This window comes from Calypte anna, chromosome 4A, assembly GCF_003957555.1.
Source record: "Calypte anna isolate BGI_N300 chromosome 4A, bCalAnn1_v1.p, whole genome shotgun sequence".
In the NCBI taxonomy this organism is placed as follows: Eukaryota; Metazoa; Chordata; class Aves; order Apodiformes; family Trochilidae; genus Calypte; species Calypte anna.
Window position 1 is genome coordinate 3,191,364 of NC_044248.1, and position 16,806 is coordinate 3,208,169.

The 16,806-nt window shown below is 43.1% G+C and overlaps 1 protein-coding gene across 1 annotated transcript in view; it reads right to left on the bottom strand.

Moving 5' to 3' along the window:
• MAN2B2 (mannosidase alpha class 2B member 2) overlaps nucleotides 1-16,806 on the bottom strand; it is a 29,420-nt gene that overhangs the window by 4,339 nt on the left and 8,275 nt on the right. The window contains exons 4-12 of the mRNA XM_030450097.1: nucleotides 16,377-16,549; nucleotides 15,047-15,162; nucleotides 13,910-14,087; nucleotides 10,295-10,493; nucleotides 7,590-7,780; nucleotides 6,606-6,792; nucleotides 4,778-4,911; nucleotides 3,112-3,368; nucleotides 497-688 (exon numbers count right to left, since the gene is read on the bottom strand). Coding sequence (XP_030305957.1) covers nucleotides 497-688; nucleotides 3,112-3,368; nucleotides 4,778-4,911; nucleotides 6,606-6,792; nucleotides 7,590-7,780; nucleotides 10,295-10,493; nucleotides 13,910-14,087; nucleotides 15,047-15,162; nucleotides 16,377-16,549 — 1,627 coding nt within the window. The remainder of the gene's footprint in view (nucleotides 1-496; nucleotides 689-3,111; nucleotides 3,369-4,777; nucleotides 4,912-6,605; nucleotides 6,793-7,589; nucleotides 7,781-10,294; nucleotides 10,494-13,909; nucleotides 14,088-15,046; nucleotides 15,163-16,376; nucleotides 16,550-16,806) is intronic.

The following is a 16,806-nucleotide window of genomic DNA, read 5'->3' on the forward strand; positions in this document are numbered from 1 at the left end:
AATAATTATGTCTCCCCAAGTAACACATTTACATTCTACAGAATACATGTTTTATTCAATCTGGACAACATTAATTATGATGCCAGAATCCCACTGTTTTCCAGAGGTCCTTCTTAACAATCCTGTCCAAATGTCATGTAAAGAAAAAATCCTTCAATCAAATACCAGATTCAAGAGGGTGAAGGAGTTGTAGATTAATACAATTTAACCCAGAAAAGTAGCTCAGGGGAGGATTAATTTCTCCTTTCTCCAATTCACTTATAAGGAAGAGAGTCACAGTTTTAAATACAAACCACTACATCCAAATTCCACCCATGAAAAAAGACATCAACTTCAATTTTCACCTTCCTCAGTACTGTTTTTATGGATGATAATTATTATTTTGTCTAAATCCTACCCAGAGCTCACTGTTTAGGATGAACTAAAAGAACTTCTCCCCTATGTATCTGCAGAGAATTCACCATTCCACAGGAGTGGGGCTGGGATGGTGCTGTACCTGTAGAAATACTGTCGGATCTCTGTCATCAGATTCCCAAAAACCACTTCCAAGCTCACTGCTTCTGCTACTGGAACAGCTGAAGCATTTGGGGCAAACAAGTAGTTATCTGAGATAGGTCCTTTGCTGACATTTCCATTCACGTGGTACTCAAAGAACTCCTGGGTCAGCTGGACACTCTGGTTGCTCTCCCTGGGAATCCACAGAAGAGGAAAAATTATATTAGTGACAAAACTATTTTAGAGTTATTACTTACAAAACTGTATTACTTACGAATATGGTTTGTGGATGACAGATGTAAAGCTGAACTGCAGCAGGAATGAGGGGGAGAAAGAAAGGAAGAACAAAAACAGCAAAAAAATCTGTTTCCCCAAAGTGAACAAATTATTTTATAAGATTTAGGAACTGAGGACAGCAGAGAATTACAAGTGCCTCCTGTCAAGACATCTGGTGGTGTGTAAATAATTGGAGTTTTGGTGTAGATATATTATTTTTGTAAAACAGAAACACTCTAAGACAGAAACATCAACCCAGGGTGCTGAAGAGAGAGCTGCTCCAGCATCACAAGCCACTTACTGCACAACCTCAGGTCCCTAGAGCCATCCCAAGGAATCATAGAATCATAGAACTGGCTGGGTTGGAAGGGACCTCAGAGATCATCAAGTCCAACCCTTGATCCACTCCCGCTGCAGTTCCCAGCCCATGGCACTCAGTGCCACATCCAGGCTCTTTGGAAAGATCTCCAGACACGGAGAATCCACTACTTCCCTGGGCAGCCCATTCCAATGCCTGATCACCCTCTCCAGAAAGAAATTCTTTCTCATCTCCAACCTAAACCTCCCCTGGCACAACTTGAGACCCTGCCCTCTTGTCTTGCTGAGAGTTGCCTGGGAAAAGAGCCCAACCCTCCCCTGGCTCCAACCTCCTTTCAGGGAGTTGGAGAGAGTGATGAGGTCTCCCCTGAGCCTCCTCTTCTCCAGCCTCAACACCCCCAGCTCCCTCAGCTCTTCCTCACAGCAATTCTGCTGGATCCCTTCACAGCCTCCTTGCTCTTCTCTGGACCTGCTCCAGCACCTCAATCTCCTTCCTGAGCTGAGGGGCCCAGAACTGGACACAGGACTCAAGCTGTGGCCTCACCAGGGCTGAGCACAGGGGCAGAATCCCTTCCCTGGACCTGCTGGCCACGCTGTTCCTGAGCCAGCCCAGGATGCCATTGGCCTTCTTGGCCACCTGGGCACACTGCTGGCTCCTGTTCAGCTTCCTGGCAATCCAGACTCCCAGGTCCCTTTCTGCCACTCTGTGCCCAGCCTGGAGCTCCCCAGGGGGTTGTTGTGGCCAAAGTGCAGGACCCGGCACTTGGCCGTGTTGAACCTCATCCCGTTGGGATCAGCCCAACTCTCCAGTCTGTCCAGGTCCCTCTGCAGAGCCCTCCTGCCTTCCAGCTGATCCACACTCCCCCCAGCTTAGTGTCATCTGAGAATTTGCTGATGATGGACTCAATCCCCTCATCTAAATCATCAATGAAGATATTAAACAGAACTGGGCCCAACACTGATCCCTGGGGGACACCACTAGTGACCGGCCGCCATTTTGATGCAGCCCCGTTCAGCACCACTCTCTGGGCCCGGCCCTCCAGCCAGTTCCTAACCCAGCACAGGTTCATTCCATTGCCTCTTTGCTCCAAGTTTCCACCTTTAACACTGGTGCTGAACACAATGACAAGAGGAAAGCCAAGCAGAGAGCTGCTCAGCACCTGCTTTGTCTCCTTTCTCCCCTGAAGCTCCTCAAACCCCTGTATCAGTCTTTAGGAAATCACATGAAAGCAATTTAAGGTGCTATTGCCCTAAGCTACCTGTGCTGCTCCTCTTCTCCAGCCTTGCTGGCAAAGCTGGAAAAATCACTTTGTCTGCCATAAAAACTGCCCAACTCTTTAGCTGGAGATAATCCAGTGACCTGTAGTAACTGGAGAGCAAAACACAGCCAAGTCTGACCTACTACTCCTGTTACAGGGTATTTCCAGGCCAGTTTTAAGTGTTGTAGCTCAGCTTAATAAGGCTCTACAGCTGAAAATTCCATCCTTTTTCATCCTTCTTCCCATTCTGAGCTGCTGCTTCTACTTCCATCCCACTCCCCCCTGCTCTTTCCCATTCCCCCAAAGAAAACTTGAAACTCAAACACTGGGCTTGACTGCAGGCTTGTGAAAAAAGTGAGTATCTCATTTCTCCTACTGCTGAATTCTTGCTAAATGGAGATGGATGAAAGAAAGGATGGAGAAAAATGGGATTTGAATTCAGATTTTTCTTCATTGTGTTTCTTATTCTATGCAAGGTCCCTTCCAACCATTCTATGAGTCTATGAATACTGTGATAAATCACCTGAGACAGACTGCATGGTTAAACAGGGAAAGAACATCACAGCAAGAGCATGGAATCCCCCCTATCCTATCCTTGATGGTCCTTTTAGGATGGAGGACATGTAACTGGAGATAAAAACCCAACAATATGAAGGGTATTTTCTCAGTTAAGTCTCAGAATTACGACACAGGATACAGTCCTTGGATTTATTTTTACCAAGGGGTTGAGAGAACGTGAAATATTATTAAAAAGAAGCCTCACCTCTCTGTAATGCTGTGCATGAGGTTTGTGTTTGGGTCAAACAAGACCTGGTAGCAGCTGTTACCCACAGGAAGCAACTTCTGACTCTGCTGATGGGCACCAGTCAGGTCTTTCCTCTTGTACTTGACAGATCTTCCAATAAATGCAGACTTCTCACCATCCAAGGCTTTAACTTGGTATTTTCTGTAGCTCAGACCACTTATTTCTACCAGAATATAGAGATCATAGGTGAAATGGGATTCTGGTGAGCTTTGAACCTGGATATTGACACAGATGGCAATGCTCCGTTAGGAAAAATGACTTATCAAGGCAACTATCTTCACGTGTTGTAAGCCCTAAATTACAAAAATTAAGCCCTATTTGAGAAAATAAATTTCTAAACACACCATCATCCTAATTCTCAATCATTTTGGAGATCTGTGCTGCATTGAATTGGGAGTTTGGGGAACCTGGATTAAGCTTTGATGCCCTGTGAAGGACAGAGGGGCACCAAGAAAATCACCAAGTTCTCTCTTACTGTAATCTGGCCATGGAATTGTAGATCTTAAAATCAAGAGCACAGCTCAACAGGGCTAAATGAGCAGAAAGAACCAGAAATTAAACCAAGCCAAATGCCAGGAGAGACTGAAGCACAAAGGAGGGGACTGGTTGAAGAATGAGAAAACTGGGAAGCACCCAGAGGTGCCCAGACCTTAAGCAAAGCACCCAGAGAGGGAGGCAGGAGCACGTGCCATGATCAGAACACCAGTGTTAATTAATATCAAAATGCCTCAAACAACAGTTTTTTAATCATCTTTCCAGTACAAGTATCCTGCCCATCCATGTCCTGCAATTTAGCACTTTTGGTTTTGGGGAGGAAAACATGATTAGAGAAATAAAGACAGCATGGGGAAGTAAGTTAGTTATGGCTAACCAGTTACTCTCACTGCAGATCTCCCAACCTTACTGGTGTCAACTGGGCTTACTCCCCTGCTCTCTCTTCCCACCCTGGTGCAGAAGTCAGAGCACTCTCAGCCACATCCTCACATCTTTATCATCCTTAAGGTCCCTTCCAATCCCATCCATTCCATGATCCTGCCAGCAGGGTTCAGAGATGAAGATTTCTTTCTCTCAAAAGGAAGGAGTGGGTGATGTGAGGGCACTTCTGAGCAGTGCAAACGGGAAGAAGAAAACCCTAAGCCACCTTCTCATTCCTGGTAAAGAGATTTCACTGAGCCTCAAGTGATTCCCCATGTGCACTTCTAGCAAAAGAAAAACTCAAAACCAACTCTGGAACAGGGAAATTTGGTTGTTTTTTGTTTTTTTTATCAAATAAAGAATGATAGCTTGACTTCAGGGCATCCCAATTGTGGGAAAGGTCTGCAAGCAAAAAGGCTTTACTGGAAACTTGTTTTTACAGAGAAGGAAAAGCAAGGTGGGAAGTGCCAGGTTACACACAGCAGGCATGCAAAGGACAAACCAAAACCACTCCAAGAGCAAGAAACCCTTTTAGATATGAAGACAACACAGTTCTGGTTGAGAGAATAGGCAAGTGAAAAAAAAATAACAGTCCAGTTGAACTAATGCTGTAATACCAGATATTTCCATGTTTTGAGGGGATGTAGGAGCAAGTCAGGGAAAATTCAGGATTGAAAGAAAAGCAAGAAAAGAGAGAAAGCTGAAATACCTGTGCTGGTACAGGCTGACCCAGCTCATCATACACACCCAGTGCTGGGTGGCTGACAGAAATAGTGACAAAAGTGGTGATGTTCCATGCCAGTGGGTTGTAGACAACAACATACTGGGCAACATCAGCAGCACCTGGATGCACAAAACCAAAGCTATCAGTCACTCAAAGGAAGTATTCTTAAAATATAACATTCACAAGTATGTGATAGGCACAACCAGCTTACAGCTTTTAACATAAATCCCAACAGTAAAACATCATGGCTGTAAAAAGGGAAATGTTTCTTGTGCTTCATAAAGCCTCTTCTGCTTTATTCTTCCCCCTTTTTACCCAGTGAAGAGGCTCTGTAGTCACAAAATCCCACCTGAGTGGAATGTAAATGCACTTAGGGGAAATAAGCAGCTTAACACAACTGATTATCAGGCAGTAGTAACTTACAGATGATCTAATGAGAAGCCTCATCTAAAAACACCCCTGTAAAAAAAAAAAAAAACCAAACTGGTCTGTAGCACAGCCCCACAGCACCACTTTTATTTGACAGTCTAAAAAGTTTCCAAAGCAAAGACAAAAGGGCAAGTCCAGTCTTTAGAAGAGACTTCTTAAAAATTCCTTTCTGCAATCCCTTTTCTGGAGTTTTTTGCTGTGTCTGGCAGCACACTACAGCAAGGACACTGAAATGTGCTTCTCATCACATAATCTCATGTTGCACAATGAAGGATAATTCAGCAATTGCCCTGACCAGCCTCTCTTCCTTCCCTTTTTATCCAGCTGAGGTCTCAACTGGGAGCCAAGCCCAATGGGGCTTTGCCTGCCACCTGCTAAAGGTCTTGGTGTCAAGATGCTGGAGATCTGAGAGCTCATAAATCCACCTGAGTTTGGCTCCTCAGGACCAGGAGCTCTCCTAAGGCAACCAGGATTTTCCACAGCACCACTTTTATTTGACAATTTAAAAAAGTTTCCAAAGCAAAGACAAAAGGGCGAGTCCAGTCCTTAGAAGAGACTTCTTAAAAATTCCTTTCTGGAATTCCTTTTCTGGAGTTTTTTGCTGTGTCTGGCAGCACACTACAGCAAGGACACTGAAATGTGCTTCTCATCACATAATCTCATGTTGCACAATAAAAGATAATTCAGCAATTGCCCTGACCAGCCTCTCTTCCTTCCCTTTTTATCCAGCTGAGGTCTCAACTGGGAGCCAAGCCCAATGGGGCTCTGCCTGCCACCAGCTTAAAGGTCTTGGTTTCAAGATGCTGGAGATCTGAGAGCTCATAAATCCACCTGAGTTTGGCTCCTCAGGACCAGGAGCTCTCCTAAGGCAACCAGGATTTTCCACAGCACCACTTTTATTTGACAGTTTAAAAAGTTTCCAAAGCAAAGACAAAAGGGCGAGTCCAGTCTTTAGAAGAGACTTCTTAAAAATTCCTTTCTGCAATCCCTTTTCTGGAGTTTTTTGCTGTGTCTGGCAGCACACTACAGCAAGGACACTGAAATGTGCTTCTCATCACATAATCTCATGTTGCACAATATAGGTTAATTCAGAAATTGCCCTGACCAGCATCTCTTCCTTCCCTTTTTATCCAGCTGAGGTCTCAACTGGGAGCCAAGCCCAATGGGGCTCTGCCTGCCACCAGCTTAAAGGTCTTGGTTTCAAGATGCTGGAGATCTTAGAGCTCTTAAATCCACCTGAGTTTGGCTCCTCAGGACCAGGAGCTCTCCTAAGGCAACCAGGATTTTCCAGCTCACAAAAATATAGTACAGGGTTTATTGATTGCTTGGGAGGAAAACATGGAAATTTTATAAGTTAGCCTGAAAAAGCTGGGTTAAAAAGTACCTGGTAGTCCTGAGTCTGGATTATAAACAGAAGAATAGACATCTCTCTTTTTTTCTGCATGGTTCATGTCCAAAACTATGGAAGCCATCAGCTTCTTCACGTTGAGCATCCCATACATCAGGTGTTCCATGTACATCTCCTTCACCTCAGGAGACTCCGTGCCTGTTATCCCATCATGGTGCTGGACCTTAGGTTTGAAAAGTCAGAGTGCCAGAGGATGGCTCCAGGTTTGCATTGCTATTAACATGCTCCACTCACCCTCAGACAGACAGCTTGAAAGAATAAAATGTTACAGCTATATTCAAAGATTCACATTTTGCCTGCTCCAAATTGCTTCAGGGAGGGTTTTGTGTCAAGGAAAAACATGCACACAGACTTCACTCTGTACATATTCCTCTCTTAATATTTAAAAATGACTAAATTTACATTTTAAAAAAGCTACCATAACCAAGAACACAGAAAAAATACCCTAGCAAAACAGGTTTTTGATTTCCTACTAAGTTCTAGACAATAATTCAGCTGGTAAAATATTTTATTACCAGCAAAAGCACTGAGGGTTTTCAATGGTTAATGGTATGAGGCTGATCACTGAACTGCTGAATTCCAAATATATAAATCTGCCCTTCCTTTTCTAACCTGCACAGGTTTTAGAGACTGTAAGCAACCTGCCTTCAGGTCAGGCTTTGTTTATTTTTAGAAACCATTTTTAAAAACATAACATTAGGGAAAAAAAAAAATCTCAAGCCCAAAGTTTGAACCAGAAACCCTTTCAGTGGCTGAAGTAAAACCTTTGCCACTAACCCTGTGTTGAATCCATGACTAAGGAGCTGAAGAACTTTGACAAAATTGCTTTATTTTCACTTCTAAAGGGAAATTTCTTTCTAAAAATCCCCAAGCAGCCTCGAGACACTCTAGCTGAAAATCTCTCAGCAAAGCTTTGCCTTTGGGCTTTTCATTCCAATTAAAAAACCAAATCAATCTTACCTCTGAAACTGCCCATCTGAGGCTCTGAAGTTGCTTTAGGGCTTTCCACTTGCAAACAGAACCTGCTGGGTGTTTCAGGACATATTGTGTGAAAAAGGACTCCCCAGCATAAAGCAGTGAACTTGCTCTCCTTGCAAATCCTTTCAATGTGCTCCGAGAGGTATAAAGCCCAGTCCATGCTTGGAATGGCTCTGGTAAGAGTTGAAGAGATCCAATAAATGCCAAAATATCATTTCAGGTCTCACTTGTTATTTATTAGACTGCTTGACAAGACACCTGCCTGGGTTTACCCATCAGCTATCAAGTGGAATAGTCATAAACCCTACAAAAAAAATCATTCCCAGATATGTGCACTTTGGAAAAGTATAATCTTACTACAGGTCTGGTAACATGAGTGTTGATAAAAACCTCTTATCTAGTCAGTAGACCTCTGTCTGCAGAGATTTATTTTTGATGCATCCACACAAACCAGAAGTTTCACTGAAGTGTATTTTATTATTCACTAATAAAGTGACTTATAATCCTTGGTGGCTGCTTGGCATATGCCCTCTGGATCACCCCTTTTTAGTCACAAGGGATTTATCTCAAATTTCATTTCCTCAAGATGGAGCAGAAACAGAGGGAACAAGACTCCAAAGCTACCCCAGCACTTCAACCTGCATCAAGAGATGCCCCCAGGTGGTCATTGTAAAGTACATCAACACTTCACTTGGGTTAATATGTTCCACAGAATCATTATTATTATTTTTAAAACCCCCAAATCTCTACTTACTGGCTCTTTTTTTTTTTATTTTTGGAAGGATTTAAAAAAAAGATACCATTGATAAACTGTTTTTCCAGAGAGAAGTGCTTCATATATGCACCTGTAACAAGCTGCTACCACAGCCTGGGATCAAACCTTTAGAAAATGAGATCTTTTAGATAAAAACTCCAGGAAAAATTCTTTTTTGGCCTGAAAAATGCTGGAAGCTCAAAGAGAATGCCTCCCATTTCAGTTTTCCAGGTTACCAGCAGAAGAGTCCCAGATGGGACCCAGCACAGTTACCTGGAGCTTAAAATGTGAGTTTCCAAGGTGTTTGTCAGAGCTGACACTGAGCCCAATAAGTGACTCACAATAAAATGGAATAAAAGACTTGAGAGAAGGGATTAATCATCAAAAAGCAAAATAGGATGTGGGAGAAAGTGCTCTCCAATCCATCCTGCAATTGCCAGGCACTGGGGGAAGAAATTCTATCTGTGTGTGGGCACCCACCTGGAACACTGAGGGTGCTGCTATTAAGCAAGTTAATGGCAACCAACTACTGTCTAAATTATGCCAAAAAGAGACAGGTAAGAGCCCAGGTGTAAAAGGTTATTAGCAGTTAAAAACTGTGGATTTATCAGCAAGATGTGACCTGCTGCTCAGGGGGAGGTGAATAAGGGAGCAGCCCATGTAATGATTCACAGGAGGCAACAGTTATTTTGATTAATTTAAAAGCTAACACACTACAGAGTATGGGAGGCTTAAGATGAATCTGGGTTGGAATAGTCTGAGATAAACATCCACAGTGCCAAAAAAAAAAAAAAAATGTGATGGAGTGAATCTATAAGTCACCCTTACCTACCAGGCTTTGCTTTATAGAAAAGGCTCCCAAATATAGAAATATTAAAATATATAAAAGTAAATATTCAAAAATATAAATATATATATTTAAGTATAAATATATTAAATATATAAAAATAAATATTTAAATATATTAAGAAGCTCACAAAGTGGATTTCTAATGGTATGTAATAAGCATCAATGGGCATTCAGTCCATATGCCCAGATTATACACAACTACAGGAAAAAAGGCTACAGTGTGGACACCAAACCCTCAGCACCAACTCTTTCACTGTGACACCCCCTAATTCCACTGCACTACCCAAGGAGTGAGCACACCAAGAGCTTTCAGATTGCCTTGGTTACCTTCCTGGCTTCTCCTCCAGACTTTTCCATCTCTCCCATCTCTGCCTAGCCCAGTTCCTTTAATGGTAACCATGGGACATGGCTTTATCTGGCCATGCATCCACTGGTTTCTAGGTATCTTCCCACTTCCTTTCAGTTCCTTGGGTCCTTATTCCACCTGTTTTGAGCTTCATTAAATATCTTTATTTACAGCTCTAATGGCAGGAGAGAGTTCTGCTATCAGTTGTGCTGCTCCACCTCTATGAAGCACCTTTGCTATGACAGTATTACCAGGTACATACTTTAAAGTCCTCTTTTTCCTTCACCCACCCACCAAAAATCTTCCTGAATAAGCCCTACACGTGTATCACTGCTTTCTCTGAAACAGAACCTGATGACTGCACTGTTTTCCAGCTCACTGGAAAACTTGGGATGCCATCACCCACATGAATATACCCTGTGCTTAGCTTTCCTTTGCACCTCATTGTCATCTTAAGTCTGAAAACCAAAAAAACCTTCAGTGAGATTTCTTGCTGAGCTTGCCTATTTCTTTACTCTTCATTTTAGGGTCACTCACTGCTTCAAATTATCCTTAAAAAATACCCCAACCACTGCCCTACCATCTTTCCTGTACCACTAAGTTGGGATCAACTTACCCAGTAGAGGATGGATATTTATTCCCTGGGGAATAAATGTTGTAAGGAGATTTATTAAATCCATTTATTAAGATTTTAAATATGTATACTCCAGACAGCCCTGCAGCTGGGAACTGAGTTACCTGATGAATATGGGAAGAAGTCTTCAGAGCCCCTAATTTCCCACGTTAGATTCCTGTTATAAAGAGCCTGGAAGTAATCTCCAAGGGTGGAATACTGGGCAGTGACTCCAAGCTCCTCAGAGTGCTTGTTGATGTAATCCAGCAGCAGATCCATGTTGGAAAACTGAACAGAGGCATTGAAGAATTGTTTGTCACAGCCCTGAAAATTCAAGAAGAGTCAAGTGACTTTGGGTCAGGTCATTTAGGAGGATCCCTGTGAATGCCAGACTGGGTCAAAGTGGGATTTCTGGGCTGCCCATATAGGAGTTATTTGCTACAACATGTAAAGAATGGACAGGGCTACTGGCCCAGACCAGCTGGTAGCCAACCAGCATTACAGACAGGGAGAAGTGTGCTGGCATCCCATGGTGTGCCATGAGAGCACCTGGGAAATGCAAGCCTAAAAGCCTGGCATGACAACCTGGGTTCCTTTTCACACAGCATTCCTCCCACTTAGCCAAAAATAAATTCTTATTTTCTGGTGGGGAGAATGGTGGCAGCTTCAGGAAGTGCTGAGGAGACAAAATGATGTGAAACAAAACAACCTGGATGAGATCCCTGGAGTACAAATGGAGCCTCATCACTGGAATGCTTGGGATGAGCATCAGCAGAGTTACCAGAGCTGATACACTTTATATTAAAACTTTTTTTTTAATTCTGCTTTCTGCTGGAAGTGTCTTGATACAGACTATCTGCATGTAGAAACATAAAAAAAAACCTAATATAATACAAACTCAGACATAAGTAATGATGCCTTTGTTCAGCTACAGTGGCTGAAGAGGAAAAAGGGAGTCAGTCAGCCAGGACACCACACAGATTCTCTATCAGAAGAGGTATCAGTGCAGGCATCCACCTGAAGCACAATAATATTATAAGAAACCTCACATAAAAAGGTCCAGCTGAAGCCTTCAAGCTCAGTGCATCCTCCCCTCCATGTCCCTGTGCTGGAGAGAGCTACAGAACACTGCACAGATCAAACCCCATCCCATTTGCATAATAAAAAAATAAATTAAAAAAACAAAACCAATTTGCCTTCAAAGCTTAGCAGCTGCTTGAAGAAATGGCCAAGGGACTCCATCAGAAAAGTGGAAATCCTACTTCCCAGGCAGAAAAGTTCTTCTGGGATACCCAGACACCTTCTGCAGGCTGGAAGCAGGAACTGGGAAACAATTTCCAGCTGGAAGGAGCCACTAAAAGGCATCAAACCAAGTCCTGAGTCAGGGAGTGCAAAAGAGACCTCAAAATGGACTTCCTCAAAAAAAAAAAATATTAAGGAAGCCAGGTTTTTGGGGTTTTTTTCCAGCTCTGAATGGGATGTGCTGGGGTGGCTGTGGCCCCCAAAAGGCAGATTAAGACTTTTTACTTCCCCACAGCCCAATGTCTCTTCCTTCAGCTCAGGAACCAACACTTATTTCTCCATGTAACTTCTCACAAAAGTGTCTTAAATGTGAAAGTATTTCCTGAGCTTTTAATGGAAGGGGAAATAAAATAATCCAAGCACTCCAAACTATTTTTTATCATGAAAAAACAGCTAAGCTTTGCTACAGAGGTATCTGTTTCTCTCTACTTCTTCACAAAGATGTAGGAATGAGTAACCAGCTTTTATGGCTTTGTTTAAAGCACACAGATCAGGAAGTCAGAGACTGGAATTTTCTTACATTCCTGCAAAACTGCAGGCTCAGATCTAGATATCTGGAATTTACTAGTACTGGCCCAAACTTCCTCATACAGAATATTATATCCTACTTGTCTCCTCATCCACTACAAAAAACCCAAATAAATCAATATAAGCAATGCCAAAAATGCAGGAAAAAAACCCAAATCATTGACTCAAAGCTGCATCAGTCAGAAAATGTTTGTTCTCTCTTATTGTGGTGAAACAGCCACCTTAACATCCTTTAATGTTGTAGTTATGGGACCTGCAGCACTCATTAGCTTTCAAAACCAGGCTGCAGCTTCAGTTTGGGGAAATCTCTTCTTTTGTAAGGACTTAAAAATAGCAAGAGCACAGCAGTGCTATATTTACATGTAGGATGTAATCACCACAGCAAATTGCTGAAAAAAGGCTTTGGATGACCAAACCAGGATATACTTCTAACTAAAATACCCAAACTGTCTAAAATTACCCTGTAAGAAAACTCCTATCAATTAAAAAAGACCTGGTCTACCTAAGATGTAATGCAGTGTCCTGCAATGCTGTCGTTTCTGATAATGTGGGTTTGTTGTAAGGAACTCTAATTTAAGTGGGCAAAATGAGAGGGAAAAAAAGGAAGTAATATTGCAATGTGTATTTTCACAATTTTGTCCCATTTCCTTCTATCTAAAATAGGGCAGAAGACCTGGTAGGCAGCTGGCAGACTCTACAAGGAACTTATCATAGAATCCTAGAATTGGCTGGGTTGGAAGGGACCTCAGAGATCATCAAGTCCAACCCTTGATCCACTCTCGCTGCAGTTCCCAGCCCATGGCACTCAGTGCCACATCCAGGCTCTTTGGAAATATCTCCAGACACGGAGAATCCACTACTTCCCTGGGCAGCCCATTCCAATGCCTGATCACCCTCTCCAGAAAGAAATTCTTTCTAATGTCCAACCTAAACCTCCCCTGGCACAACTTGAGACCCTGCCCTCTTGTCTTGCTGAGAGTTGCCTGGGAAAAGAGCCCAACCCCCCCCTGGCTCCAACCTCCTTTCAGGGAGTTGGAGAGAGTGATGAGGTCTCCCCTGAGCCTCCTCTTCTCCAGCCTCAACACCCCCAGCTCCCTCAGCCCTTCCTCACAGCAATTCTGCTGGATCCCTTCACAGCCTCCTTGCTCTTCTCTGGACCTGCTCCAGCACCTCAAGCTCCTGCCTGAACTTCCTGAGGGGCCCAGAACTGGACACAGGACTCAAGCTGTGGCCTCCCCAGGGCTGAGCACAGGGGCAGAATCCCTTCCCTGGACCTGCTGGCCACGCTCTTCCTGAGCCAGCCCAGGATGCCATTGGCCTTCTTGGCCACCTGGGCACACTGCTGGCTCCTGTTCAGCTTCCTGGCAATCCAGACTCCCAGCTCCCTTTCTGCCACTCTGTGCCCAGCCTGGAGCTCCCCATGGGGTTCTTGTGGCCAAAGTGCAGGACCCGGCACTTGGCCGTGTTGAACCTCATCCTGTTGGGATCAGCCCAACTCTCCAGTCTGTCCAGGTCCCTCTGCAGAGCCCTCCTGCCTTCCAGCTGATCCACACTCCCCCCAGCTTAGTGTCATCTGAGAATTTGCTGATGATGGACTCAATCCCCTCATCTAAATCATCAATAAAGATATTGAACAGAACCGGGCCCAACACTGATCCCTGGGGGACACCACTAGTGACCGGCCGCCATTTTGATGCAGCCCCGTTCAGCACCACTCTCTGGGCCCGGCCCTCCAGCCAGTTCCTAACCCAGCACAGGGTGCTCAAGCTTGAGTTTTTAAAAAGTTAATCAGTCATTTGGGTTCCACTTATGAGAAAAACACTTTGAGATGTGGCTCTATCTTTTGCAATAAATGTTGTAATAAAACATAGCAAAGTAAAGGTGTACTTTAAAACTGATGCTGCACTTACCCATGGCCACAAAACATCCCTGGTTTGGAACCAGGCTGCTCTCTCCTTAATGTTTTCCACCATGGTTTGGGCATAGAGCTGGAGATTTGCTGTGGTAACTGGAAGACTCATGTTTGGATAAACTCCATCTCTGGGGGGATCTGGGAAAACTGCAATTCCATCCCAATAAAATCCTGACCTAAACAAAAGGAGAAAGCAATGGGATGTAAATGGGATTTATTCAGCTGGGGAAAACACACCTGGAGGGGCTGGGATAAAACTCAAGCAGGCAGGGAAAAAGAATTAAACTAAACTAAACTAAACTAAAATAATTTTATAGTCATTTCTAGCATTTAGGTTTGAGTGTTTATTTGGGGGTAGGGGGGAAGTTTGTCCAGTTTTCTTTTTGCACTGTGCAGCTTCCCAAGTCCCTGCTGCTTTTTTTTTAACTTTCCAAGGAAATCACAGGACAAACCAAGAAGGTTTGGAACAATGAGGATGTTCCCCCAAGCAGACTTTGTACAGAGAGTATTTGACCAGATAAGCCAAGGAGCAAAATAAAAAGTTTTCAAAAGCTCTTGGGTTTTTTTCACGAAGTGAATGGAGTATTTTAGTGGCTTTAGTTTATACACAGATATAAGGACAATCTCAGCCAAATAGAATGCCAAAAATCTCCTGCAGAAAATCAATCAGCAGTAGCCAAGCCCAAACTGAGCTTCCTGGAGTTTTTAAATCTTAACTTTCCACACAGAAAAACAGAAAAAGAGCCCTGGTTTGGTTATCTTCTGTTCATACTGATTTATTTTTATTCTATATTTTTTTATAAGGACTGCCATAAGATATTTATGTAGATAAAAACCATACATGGGCTCCAAGCCCAAAACCTTATTTTTAAAGCCTGTCAATATTTTGAAGCACGTTTAATGCCTGTCAATAATGAGAATCACTTCTGAGCATCCAATTGTATTGAGCAAACTTCACATATGATGGTGGGGAGCTGGGGGGGGGCTTAATAATCCTAAACCAGATCCAAGGAATTCAGACACCTCCTTGACCTGCTGCAGGTCAGGAGAAAGCAGCAGAATGGTGCTGAAACAGAAGAGTCAAAGCAAATGCATCAATTCCAACAATATATTTCTATTTGGGGAATATCCAGACCTGTTTGAAAAAGGTATTTGTGGTGGGGTGCAGTAGCTGTACTGATCCATCACGTGGGTGAAGATCTCCTGGCTGTCAGCTAAGGAAGGGGAGCCTTGCCATACAAACTGAAGCTTCTGAAAAAAAAAAAAAAATAAAGAAAAATGGTAAGAAACCATTACCTTTCATCACAAGCACAGAAAACCCATCATTAAAACCTTCAGGTTTCAGAGTGCCCATCTTCTCCCATTTTCAGTAATTTAGGTGTTTTAGTTGAGGCCACCTAATGGTACCCCAAGCAGGGTATAGAGGAGGCTTTGTGCTGCCTCTTCCCATTCAGACTGATGGAGAAGGAGAGGAGACAGCATCCTGCCAATGCTGCTAAAATCCATCTAAAAGCCCAGCTTTCCACAGGCATCACACCTCACTTCTTTCAGTTCAACTCCTCCAAGGGAGGAAAGACCCTGGATTGCACTGCAGGCAGTGGGAATCTGTGCTTCAGCAGCAGGAACTGAATTTTTCCAGCTTTGTGTCAGGTGCCTGAAGTAAAATTAAGTGGGGGAAAAATTGCCAAAAGGTCATAAAGATGCTAGCAAGTATTGCAATTCACTGCAACCATCAGGTGGTTCTGGCTTCACCAAATCCAACAGGAATTCTGCTGTCTTCTTCAGGGATGCTTGAGTTTCACTCAAGAGCCACAAACCCCCTAATGCTCACTTTGTACTAAGGAGAGCCTCTTATTTTCACCCAATTTAGGGGGCAAAATTGATGACAGGTCAGGGTCCAAGACTGACATTAAAAAAAAACATTTCCTGTGTATGGGCCACAGGGAGAGGAGGCAAAACATGAAATTAAAATGAAGTTCAGGAGAATTTTTAGCATCCAGCCCAACCAACCCAGCAATATCATTCTTCCAGGCACAAATCCATGTTCCAAGCATGACAACCACAGCCACACACATTACACTTACAAAAAGTCTATTAAAAAAAACCCAAAACCCAACTTATCTAAGATTTTCTCAAGGGAAGCTGAAACCCAGCCTAGATGCCTCCAGTTTCAATACTTCTCCTTCACTGCCCACTTCAGCCTTGCCCAGCTGCTTACATTTTATATCTTTTTCAGGCTGGACAACATTTTATCCTTTACCAGAAATTATGGAGCTATTACTGACCCCATTTTAAGCTTTCAATATATTTCACTGTTACCACATGCAATCAGCATGTCACTTCTTAAGAATACCTATGTTTTCTGCATTGATCAAGGGGATGTTGATCCCAAAGTCAGGGTTTAGGTTACTCTAAGCAGAGGCTGGCAGTGGGTTCCATTGCTGAGGATTTACTTGTTTTTTTACCTTGTTTTTCTGCATGGCAGCCTTCAGATCGTAGTCGATCCGAGAAATCAGATGAGCATTGAAACCAGCCAGAGCAAAAAGAGTTGGGGTGGTAGCTGAAGCTCCAAAAGGGTCAACGTGCCAAGAAAACTGAGGCCTGATCCCAAAAGTTTCATACAAAAATCCATGGCCCTCTGCAAAGCAAAATTTGGTTGTGTTAGGAACCCTTCCACCAATTCCTGTTATGGATTCAGTGTGTAAACAGAATTCCAAATGAGCCCTTGACATTTAGCTCTTTGTTGCAGTTTTCCAAAGCATTTGAAGTGTCAGGAATTTAATGAATGCATTAAATTTTCAGAAATACAAGCAGAAAGTTTCACCCTGACAATATTTATTTGGCTGTGACAAGTACAACTTATTAACATCAGAAAAGGTGAGTAAGAAAAAGGAA